The sequence below is a fragment of the Phoenix dactylifera genome, unplaced genomic scaffold, assembly GCF_009389715.1.
Source record: "Phoenix dactylifera cultivar Barhee BC4 unplaced genomic scaffold, palm_55x_up_171113_PBpolish2nd_filt_p 000491F, whole genome shotgun sequence".
NCBI classification, from domain to species: domain Eukaryota; kingdom Viridiplantae; phylum Streptophyta; class Magnoliopsida; order Arecales; family Arecaceae; genus Phoenix; species Phoenix dactylifera.
In genome coordinates this window covers 276,185-287,500 of record NW_024067911.1, presented here as the reverse complement: position 1 = coordinate 287,500, position 11,316 = coordinate 276,185, and the positions used below count along the sequence as shown (strand labels likewise).

Sequence of the window (11,316 nt, the reverse complement as noted above, 5' to 3'; positions counted from 1 at the left end):
TCAACTTAACCCACCATCCTCCTTCCCAAAACACGCAGACACAAAAGGAACATTTGATAAAAAAAATTTGTAAGAGTAATAATAGTTAAAAAATTGGCATCATAAAGTGCATATGCAAAAGGAAAGCAATCGTATCAGGCAATATCTCTTATATCAGCAATAACAGCTTACAGCTTCAATGAGATACTCCGATATTAGACCCAAGCAATTATGTTGCCGATACAACAATATACCCCATAGCTATAACGCATGCATGCACACAATAACAGATACCAAGGTACACGTCTCGATACTAGGCCCCGTATCAGTGCCACTTTGTCATTGTGTCGGTATGCCCGGTACAGGGGGCAGGTTGGTGTACTCAATGTCGATACGCCTCGCATACCATATTACCGGTGTCGTACGTCTTGTACCATATGATTCGGTGCGGTGTAGCGTACCATGACAGATACCCTTAAAAACAGTAGGCCTACATGCCACTAGCAACTCCATTATGGTATCACAAAACCTTGCTGCTCTTCAACATATCCAAACTTCTCAAATAAATGCAATCAGCTTGAACTCATAACAGGGTATATGGAACCAGAAAACACTGTTCTCTGAATGCTATATAACAAGGCCTGTCAATCTATGTCTCATTCATTTCAAGTTAAAACATGTGGTAGCATGTTATAGAGCTCCTCACCCATACTCATCACCTTAAGTGACCTTTCATCCGTTCATCCTACAAAAGCATGTAGATTGTTTTTCAGAAACACCACGGGTGCATCTTCAAACCCTTTAATGTGGAAACACACTTGCAGCCATATAGCAGTCAAAGAATTAGCAAGATCATTCTTTTACGAGATTACACGTAAATGTCTTTCATGAGCCATGTTATCATTAACTTAGATTGTTAGACTTTTCAAGCACCTAAGGCCACAGAAATTTACAAGCAGCAGTCATCCTATCTTATAGTATCTCATCCACCAGCTGCTTATCAAAGCAATACAGAACATACAGTTACAGCTTGGTACATGAAGTATAGGTTAGCCTGCTTTTTTTTTTTAAACCTGTCTCACTATCTTAAGCAGCCTATTGTTTCAGTTCAAGATGGTCTGATTATCTTATTTGTTGATTATTTCGGTTTTCTTTTAGGAATTAGAAAGCCCAATGGACAGAATAATGAGAAGAAAAGTATGTCCTGTTTCAGGCCAAAGGTTAGAAACTGTGGTAAATGATAGTATTGAAGCTTCTCATTGCAGTAGAAATCTACAAGCTTCCTATAAAACCGAAGGAATATATAGGACCACTCAGAATCTCTTGTCAAACATAGTTATGCATCTGTGTATCCTTGTCATGAATTTTTAGCTCATTTCTACTATTGATATTATGAAGACAGTTCGGAATGTGAGTATGTATGGCACAAAAAAAGAAATTATATGTTAAATGAAAATCACCACAAGTATATAGGATAATTTACAATATTATATTTACATGGAATTGTTCCAAACACGGTTCAAAGTTTCACCAAAATCTCTGGAACCAAAACCAGGATATTTCAATTTTGACTAGAATCAACACAAACTTTGGCCAGTTCCAGGATTTAAGCCAAAACTAAATTATGGGTCTGCATATTGTACAAGTTACTTATGAAATTTCTTTAAATTTTATAGATATTTTTGAAAATTAATATCTTATTTAAAAAATTAACGTTTCAGTGTAAACTCAGTGAGGCAATACATCCAAAGGTCCATAGACAAAATAATATACTTTAGAATGATCTCTAATATATTTTTTTGAATTATTTTATCGTTCTCCATCTCAACATCTTTCAGAAAGCATGGCCCTAAATAGAGCGGAATGGAGAAAAAGGATTTATGTAGCCAACCTCAACTAGTTTGGGATAAAGTCCTAGTTGAGTTCTGTTAATTTCATTTTTCTCCATATTTTCCCCTAATATTAATTGATAATTCTGGTTTTTGTAGGATATCCACTGCAACTGATGAACCTAAAGCTTAACCACTCTTGACTGCTGAAATCAAAACCCATATGGTTGCACACAAAAAAAACTGCAGTTAGTTTGGACCAAGATTCCTGTGTTATTGCTTGTGCCTAAGGAGAGTTAAAACAAGCATTATTCATGTAGGGTTTAGGGGGTTCCAAACACAAGGGTTATATGATGCTTAATGATATGCAAGAACCATAAACTATATCCAGCAAAAAAGCACACGAGAAATAGGATAAGTTCATTATCTTAATTTTCCAGATGTCTGCAATTCTTGTAGTTTCTTGTAACCAAGCTGTTTCATTAAACATAAAACCTCCAGTTCTAGCCTTTCAAACTAAAAGACAATTATAACAACATCATCTCCAGCAATGGCCTTTCAAATATAATAAAATCACCTATCTGTTACTAAGCTACATGCAATTCTGAATACATGTAACTTAAATTGAAATATAAACTCATTTGCTCAGTTCCAAACAACCTTGCGGTTGAAATTCAAAAAGGGTACAAAACTGCACTTACCTTTTAAAAATTAATGGATCATCAACCAACTACAAAAAAGTGGTCGGTAATTATATCAACCAAGATTTTTTATTAATCAATTATATCTTAGCAATTGGATGGATCAAGGTTAGCCACTTGTTATTTACACAAAAGACAATACATGGGTAGTTTATTGCTGGAGTTAACTACCTAGAGAAAGTTAGTTACACAAAAAAATTATCCATATAGGAGAACAATCGGCAACCACCCATAAGAAGATACTAGCGCAAACAATAAAAGATCATAGTTATTCATGGAGATAACTACCAATCTACATTATAAGAAGGAAGAGAAGCTCCATTCATGATCCCTCACGCTCTATACACATTCAATGGATATTCAGAAAAATGGACAAGGCTTCTAAGGCTATCCAATGTACCTTTTTTCTTTTTTTTTCTCTAGAGTGTAAGTTCGACATACCCTAGAATTTATCTAGTAGTTCTTACTCACTTTTTCATGGTGTTTCTCAATTCATTCTGCATTCTTCATTTATTATGATCATTGTTTCTATGATGATAATTATCATAAAAAGCATATGATTCATATGATAATTATTATTCTAATTTAGAAAATGATCATTATCATATGAATGAAGCACGAAATAATTTTCAAAAGTTCAGGGACAAACTACCTCAACACATCTCTAATGTTATAGTCAAACATTTAAATCATATGACAGATTTTAAGTCCTCATTGTCGAGGAATAAAAAAGAGCCCAGCACTTCTCTCATCAATCATCGCATGCTAGACATCAACCAAGTCAAATTGTTTTCTAATAGAAACATCTTTATAACTATTTGACCCACGTATTACATGATTGGTATATAAAGTCATGGTTTCTTTTTTGCCACTATAACAAATAATTCGTCATATTAGAATATATAACTGCAATAATAAACAAGAGGAGCCCATTCCAATTCCTTTCTACTGGCATTGATTTTCCCTAGTGGTAGATAATGAATAAAATTCCTTTTTATTAAATCCTAATTCAATATATTTTTGAACTAAAATAACTTATATTAATAGTTATGACACAAATTAAAAAATATATATACTCTTCATGTGAGAGAGAGCATTCTACAGATTCAATCTAATTTTGTGACGACTTTGGATCCTCTCTAGTTTGGCATTGAACTAGAGAGGGATGACCTGCAAACATAGCAGTCCATGTATTGCATGGTGTTTGTAATTGCATCAGCCCCATTATTTTACAATATGCTTTATAAATGTGTAAGATCATCCAATCATGGCTATCGTGCAACATATAAATGGTTGTCATTGCAAATTTAAATCAGAAAGGATCCAAATACAAATTTCAGTGCTACAAAAAAATCCAAATTAATAATATAAGGTAAATTTGTAGCCATTTTAATGATTAATAGTGATTTTTAGTAGAGAATCGTTGTAGTAACATTGTTATTGGAAGCTTGCTTGATATGCAGTATTTTTCTTTTTTAATAAGAGAATCATGTGGCCTATGACATTTGATAATTTACTATATAGTACATAAAAGGCTAGAAAATAAGTGTAGACCCACCAGCAGCAGTCTATTATGGAGATAGGTACGATAGATGGGGGTAACCGTCATCATCATCATCATTGTCAAGACATCACTATTTCAATAGTTACTAAAAGGAGGGACATCTAAGCATGAATGCAAGAGTATTGAACAGTATAGTATGTTGTTGTTCTCGCGTGCTAACTTGGCAGGATATAGTTGAAAATAATTTTGAATTTATCTGAATTTTTAACGAGAAATGCTTAAGGGCATCTGTCCTGTAACTGTTCAATTAACCAGCCCTACATGACAATTATTCTTAGTACTGGCTCCAATCACATGTTAGCATGTTAACTTGACAATATACAATAAAATAATATATACAATACTTACCATATTGTAGAAGACGAGGCAATTAATTGGATGCATCATGGCTTGTGTTTACATGAGAGTCAAGAAAAGCATCATTCAAGAATGTTGTTGGGTTCCCATCATCATTAAGGGCTACATGGTGCTTCATCATATGCAAAAATCCGTGATAAAAAAGAGCACATCGAACCACCTTTGGGCAAGATTATAATAATTTAGATAGTCTTTGGATATCTGTAACTGAGAAATGCATTTAAATGAGATTATGTTTGGTTGTAGTTGCTCCATTTACAACTATAATTTCAATGCTTGATGTAGTGGTTTTGTAGTTGCAGAAAAATAACATCACATATTTGTTTGCCTGTATATGATAACTGTAGATGTAATTGGTTGTATTACAAAAATGGTATTAATTATGTCTGCACCGGCCAGTAACCTTGCTAGGATTTAAACCCATCATAAAGATGTTTCCAACGATTTTTCTAGTTGCAGTAGCTTGTCTTCGGTGAATTTGGCTATAAAACAAAATACTGCGAATGGACCTCCAAATGTAGTTTGACCCACAAGAATTTCATCAACTTATAGCAATCCAAACACTAGAAAAGAGCTACCTCTTATAGTCCAGATTCATATAAACCTAGTTGCAAATATCCAAACACACCCTTGATTAAGTTGATGGCTGGAGGAGGCTTAAACTTGTACATGATACTTTCATGAGTGTTTGACCAGTTTATGGTATAGTTTGTTTGCAAAGTCATAGTCCCAGGTGTTTTTCCAGTATAGTAGATAATCCAAGACTTAAATACAGATATTAGAGTGTGCTATAATTGTTTATCATTTTTAGTAAACAAGTGTCCTATTTATCTGTTGCCATAAACAAGCTAAGCTTGCTCTCCCTATTTCCCTTTGGTGTTGATTATTTCTATTGCTAAGATTTTGAATAAAATTACTTTTACATAAAGCCTACTCTTTCATCCCCCCTCCCCCCACCCAAAAAAAAAAAAAAAAATTCAAACTTTTCAATTAAAATATTTTTCTAAAGTGGATGATTTAGATTAAACAAGAAGAAACATCCATGAGAATTCTAATACAGCCATTATTTGCCAAAAGCTTTAAACAATGGTTATACAGTGTTTCCTATGGATGAGAACATGCTCATGTGTGTGATCTATCAATTCAATTTTCATGGGGCTTAGGCAAATGACTAAACACCAAGAATCAGCACGGGAAAAAGAGTAGAGAAGGGATGAGCATATAGGCATGTATGAGTAGTCGAGAGCCGGTATTCTTTGCAGAGTACTCCAACCATGACTAAAGAGACAAACAAAATATGATCAGAGAGTAATTGCCAAATTACACTCAAATCAAGAATCAAAATGTCATTTCTTTTTTTAAAAACAAAAAAACTTTCTTTTCAACTTAAGCGCCTCATTCAAGAAAGAATTAATTCCAACCATAGGATTAAACAAATACATGAAATAGGACCGGATAATAACTATTAAACCACAGTTAAATCAAGAGTTGAAATTTTTTCTTTGAAAAAAATATTTCTTTTCAACTTAAACACCTTGTTCAAGAAAAACTTTAGCCTGCGTACAATAAACATCAAGGCATAATAACCCCACAACATTATTCGCATTTGAATTGTAACGTGGTAAAACTCAACTTGACCTAGAACGCTAACATTTAACAATCGGTAGGCTTGGTCTACGCATATTCAACCTTAACTAGACCAGGCTCAAAGATGAGAAAAGTAAGAAACAAGAGTGCAAACCGATGCATATTCAGGTAGAAAAGAAATGCTCAACAAAGGCCAACCTGAATCAACATTTGAATTTTAATTCCCATTACACATGTATCACCTTAACCATGACATGAAAGAGCAAAACCTGATCATTGGATAGAAGGAGACTTGTAAGGAGACTTGCGCATTGAGAAAAGCAAAAAGAATAAAAATTCCGCTGGACATCTCAGCGGCGGGATTGGATACCCGCATCAGAAAGAAGGTGACTGGAATAAGAAAAGAATACACTCTCTTTCTAAATAGAAATAGCAAAGGTTCACTCCCCATGCGCGATCTCTTCGATGAAAGGCCAATAAGTCAATGACCCAACTCGCAAACTACGTTCGGCTAGAGGTTAGGTAAAATTCGGTAGGCCAATTGCTGTGCCGTAGGAAAAGAGAAGTAGAACTACTCCCACCAAATCGATGCCGAATCGCTGTCACTCCCGGCTGATTCAACACGAGCAATTAAAGCTACCGACTCTAGAACAGCTTCGGGGAACCCAAGGTCTTCTTTTGAAGAAGAGGAATCGCTTTCGACATTTACGTGACAGCAATCTTCCTGCCCCCAGAACAATTCCTTGGTGGGGACTACTTGAGCTACCTTAGTGTGTTCTGTAGGTATCGCCACTAGCACCTTAGGGGACAACGTTATTACGCCGATGCAGCCGGTCGAAGGAGGGGGCCAAAGACAAGGCGACTGGGATCAACTATGGCGCAGCAGCTACGGATTGGGAATCAATGGATTCGGAAGCAGTGTCTCGACCTGACCGGAAAGATAAGTCAATCGGTTCGGATGGCTACAAAGACAGGGGTGGCCTTATGCCCTGCAATGATTGCCACGCTGTGTAGCGGGTTTGCGAAGCATACAAAGAAGGTTTCCAAAATTCATGAACACTCGACCCCCTACCCTGGTCATTACTTTTACGCCTGGTATGTTATGCACTTCCATGTGTTCCATTCTCTGAAAAGCGAATCAAAGCCCGAGCACGCGCATCTGGCGCGGTTGGAAAGCCAGGGCTTTCACAACTGCTCTCTTCAAGAGGCTCGAGAGAGATTACGTCAGAAAGACATGATGACCTGGTTCCGATCTATATGACCTCCGGGCGGTACAAAGTACACCTCTTCCGTAGAGGCAGGTAGTAACCTAACCTTTAAGAGTCGGGGGAGCCGAGCCCTCAACTGGAAAAATCTCCGTGCGTGGCCTGAGTTGGAATCCTAGAAAAGATCGATTGAGACTCCCTCCCTGGTCCGACGATTTCCCCCCCAACCCCCTCGGGGGGAGTCCTTACAAGTGAAAGTTTCTCCGACACAACTCCGATCGGAGAAACTTACCTTCCATTTATGGTTCGTTTCCCCCCTTCGGCCTATGGCCTCGTCCCCCTCGGGGGGATTGGTTACAAGTTTGAAATGGAAAGTCTTCGTTTCGTTCGGCTTGGAAAGCCTCACTTCCCCGTTTACTAGGAAGATAAGAATCAAAAGGATCGAACTACCTACTCATTATTCGGAGGTGAATCATAGAACACCAAAAGCTTTGGTATATTATGGACCTAACATCGGTCACATCCCTCACGACATAAGATTGAAAGAGAAATGGCCTGCAAACCATTAGCCTAAGGATAGAATAGATTCCCGATTCGACTTTGAAATGCAAGAGCAAGAATGCCATGAGGGAGCCCTATCTCAGAAATGCAAGGACAGATCCCACTTTCTTTAATCGAGCAGGTAAGGGATCGCAAACATCTTTTCTTTTCAGAGATTAGGTTTTCAAAAGATATCCCAACTTACTTATAGGGGGTCTTAGGTGTAAGAGGTCTTTAACGGGGTTCTCAAACGGCGAAGCCTTACCTTGCCTCCTTTCACCAAGGTGAAAGAAGGGGTTCTCAAACGGCGAAGCCTTATACCAGTCGTGCTTGGAAAGCACTCCCTTATCTCTCTTACACCTAAGACCCCCTATAAGTAAGTTGGGATATCTTTTGAAAACCTAATCTCTGAAAAGAAAAGATGTTTGCGATCCCTTACCTGCTCGATTAAAGAAAGTGGGATCTGTCCTTGCATTTCTGAGATAGGGCTCCCTGACATTTGTTCGAAGAAAACCCTTTTGAGACCTCTGCTTTCCGTCCATGGTTGGTCGATCTCCCTTTCCCTATCTATGACTATCCTCCCGGTGCGTCAGCCCTCTATTTGAATATTGAACATCATAACCACGAATAGGTAGAAGACGACGGGGAAGATCGAAACCATTCGGAAGCTGAGACTGGGGAAACAGATATAGCCCCAACGGTTGCAACTGGAGGGTTTCGGAGGTTGGCATCATTGTGATTCGGCAGTGGCTGGGTTTCGATCATGGTCGTTGGGCTTCCTTGATTGTCATATTTCAACTCACCCCCGGAAATTCTTTCATGAAAAAATATTGATGGTAAGATCTTTTTTCTATTTGATATGAGATAGAAGGAAAAACGAACTGGCAAAAAAAAGACACTTAGAGAATGAGATTGGATTTCCCCGATAAAGCTGCTAGTGCCAATGGTAGGTTACTTTCTTTCCTCCAATCCTCTCTTGGTGGAATCCTTTGCCTATCACACAGCTCTTTCGTTCTCACTGCGCGTGATCCGCGATCCCCGTTACAAATAAATAAAATATATTTATATAATGAAGGAACGTTTTTCTTCGGAGAGAGAAATCTTGTTCCCTTCACCGCTCCGTGGGCTTCTGGGTAACAAAAGATCTTTAGTTTGGCCAATAAATCCTTGGTTGAATGGTTGGCACCCATCTTCCAACTTTTAGGCTAGCTCTTCATACAGGTCAGGAGTACAAATATAGATGGTTTATTAAAAAAATATTATTAAACAAAAAAAAAAGCAAACAAAAAGTTGCAAACTAGGTCTACACTAATTTGCTAATAGAGCCTCTTACTAGATGCTCCAAGGACTATGGACATTTGCTTTCTTTAGTTGAATTTAGTTCAACATTAGGAAATGTTTTAAAGCTCTTGCTTGAATAATCACCTCTTGTCATCTGAGTAATAAGTCTCCCAATTAACAAAGCCATGGTTCTGTGAGCTTTTTAGTCTATCTAGGTGCCCATATTCCAACCTAGGTGGGTGGGGTGAATATCAAATAGCAAGAGAAGATTAGCCCCTCCTTGTCTCAAAAAAGTGGGGAAAACAAAAGGAGATGGAAGAAATAAAATAAGCTGGAGAAGGGAAAAAGGAGGATTAATCCAAGTTGAATGAGGAGGGATAAACCAACGAAAAAAGCAACCAGATGGATCAAATGCCTCACTATCATTGCGCTGGTTCGAGGATTCTGAGTGATAGCTTTAGCATCCAGGATGATATCTTGTTCATTGGCATGAAGCTTACTAAGTGGTTATAGTTTTAAGATCCTTTATGACAATTTGATGGCATTTAAATATTTTAGGATTGCATCTCATTCAAGAAAAAGAAGTGAAATACAAATACTTCCTCCTTTTAAATTCTTATTTTTGTCGGCTAAATTTCTGCAAAGAAATCTAGGCACAGGGCTGGATGTAAGAATAAACAGGGGCCTTACACCAGGAATAAATCATAGCTACCTTTCATATTCCTGGTTATTCTTGGCATAAGCAGGTTTAACTGGAATAAGTATTCCTTTTTCATTTATAATTAGATCTACTTGGCCAGCACAAGGCTCACCCTGGATTATATCTACTTTATTCACAAAGCAGATTATTCATGTAATAACAGTCTTTCCTTGCGATATAAAGGAGGAAGGCATGGACTGTTTGGTGGAAAATGCTTCACAAAGAAGTTCTTGGCTTCCCAACTTACTGCTCAAGCACGTGCTGTCTCGCAACTCAATGTTCAACCACTTGCAATGTATCATACCAACCCCTTGAATTGCAGTATTGCACTCATCATTCATCCGATCTCACAAAGAAAACATTTTCTGTCAATCAAACAAGTATGCCATGGCTTGTGAGAATACACACTTAAGAACTCAACTAATCAATAAACTCAACCATCCACACAATACCTACCTTACCCTACCTCAGAGCCTATGGATTAAGAAAATTTCCAAAATTAGGAAAGATACCATACTTCACCATGAGGTTTCATAAAATTAGAATTTCTGCCTGAAAAGTAGTTCCTGACTTTGTCCCAGGATCCATGATCTAGTTCAACTGTTTGTTGGTAGATCCTTCTCTAGTCAAACTAATCAGCCTGCTTAAAATCCTATTTTGTTACTAAACAGATATAAAAGCTCCACAGCACTTCAGAGATATAGTCATCAAATAGCAAACATTTTTTTATTAAAAGCTTACTGCACAAAAGCTCTACCATCTACAGCAATATCAAACTAGGTCTAAATCTACCAACCATATAACTACCAAATTCCTTTGGATGTCCATTTATCAAAGAGATGATGAGGAAATATTGTAGTTGCAGCTATAATCTGTTAGCTTCAGATTCCGATACTGGAGTCCATGTGACGAAACCTTGCATAACTGTCATGTATCCATGTAAGCAAGCATCAGATCTACACTTGAACAATAATCAAATGATACCCATTGAGTGATCGAAATAAATTCCTTGACACTGCTGTCTTCCAAGCATACAGAAGATGAGACACAGAAATTTACTAGCTGGTGAGATCTGAATTTCTTTCCACTGGGGCTTCTTGCTCCTTCCAGTTTAAGGTACTTGCCTGGCCAGAGGTTCTGGTTAGTCATCCCAACCAAAAATGCAAGAAAGTCTCAACAGATCAGGGTACTCATTGGGTTTGAATCTCATCAGGGTTTTGCAAAAATGTGACACAAGATCTACCACCTTTAGCTATGGAATACTTGGATGTCTGGGTACATCCCTTGCAAGAATGCATTGAAGAGGTCACAGAATTCCAAAAATAGAGCTGTAATTATAGACAATGACTCTTTATTGATGTTGGATTTAGTTTTGTTTTAATTGCAAGAATGGCCCACTCTGTAGCCACTTTTAACACTTAGAAAGCTTCACAAAAGTAAGGACCAGTATAACTGACATAAGAAGCACGTTTAACAAGGCAGCAGTTTGGCAAACTATATAACTCAGTAGTATTTAGAACTAACAAGATTTATTGAGAACCATCAGACCTGATGGAGCTAATTTTATGCATGC

At 37.4% G+C, this 11,316-nt stretch overlaps 1 protein-coding gene across 3 annotated transcripts in view; it reads right to left on the bottom strand.

Annotated features, from left to right (window-relative positions):
* The window catches only part of LOC103698658 (calcium-transporting ATPase 1, plasma membrane-type-like), a 9,301-nt gene extending 1,309 nt beyond the window's left edge, over window positions 1–7,992 (bottom strand). For 2 of the 3 annotated variants that reach the window (XM_008780696.4, XM_039119152.1), the window contains exon 1: window positions 4,422–4,637. In XM_008780696.4, coding sequence (XP_008778918.1) covers window positions 4,422–4,460 — 39 coding nt within the window. In that variant the 5' untranslated portion in view covers window positions 4,461–4,637. Of the gene's footprint in view, window positions 1–4,421; window positions 4,638–6,215 lie in introns of those variants that run through there. The other variant, XM_008780697.4, reaches the window with a different exon arrangement.
* Window positions 7,993–11,316: the final 3,324 nt, after the last annotated feature.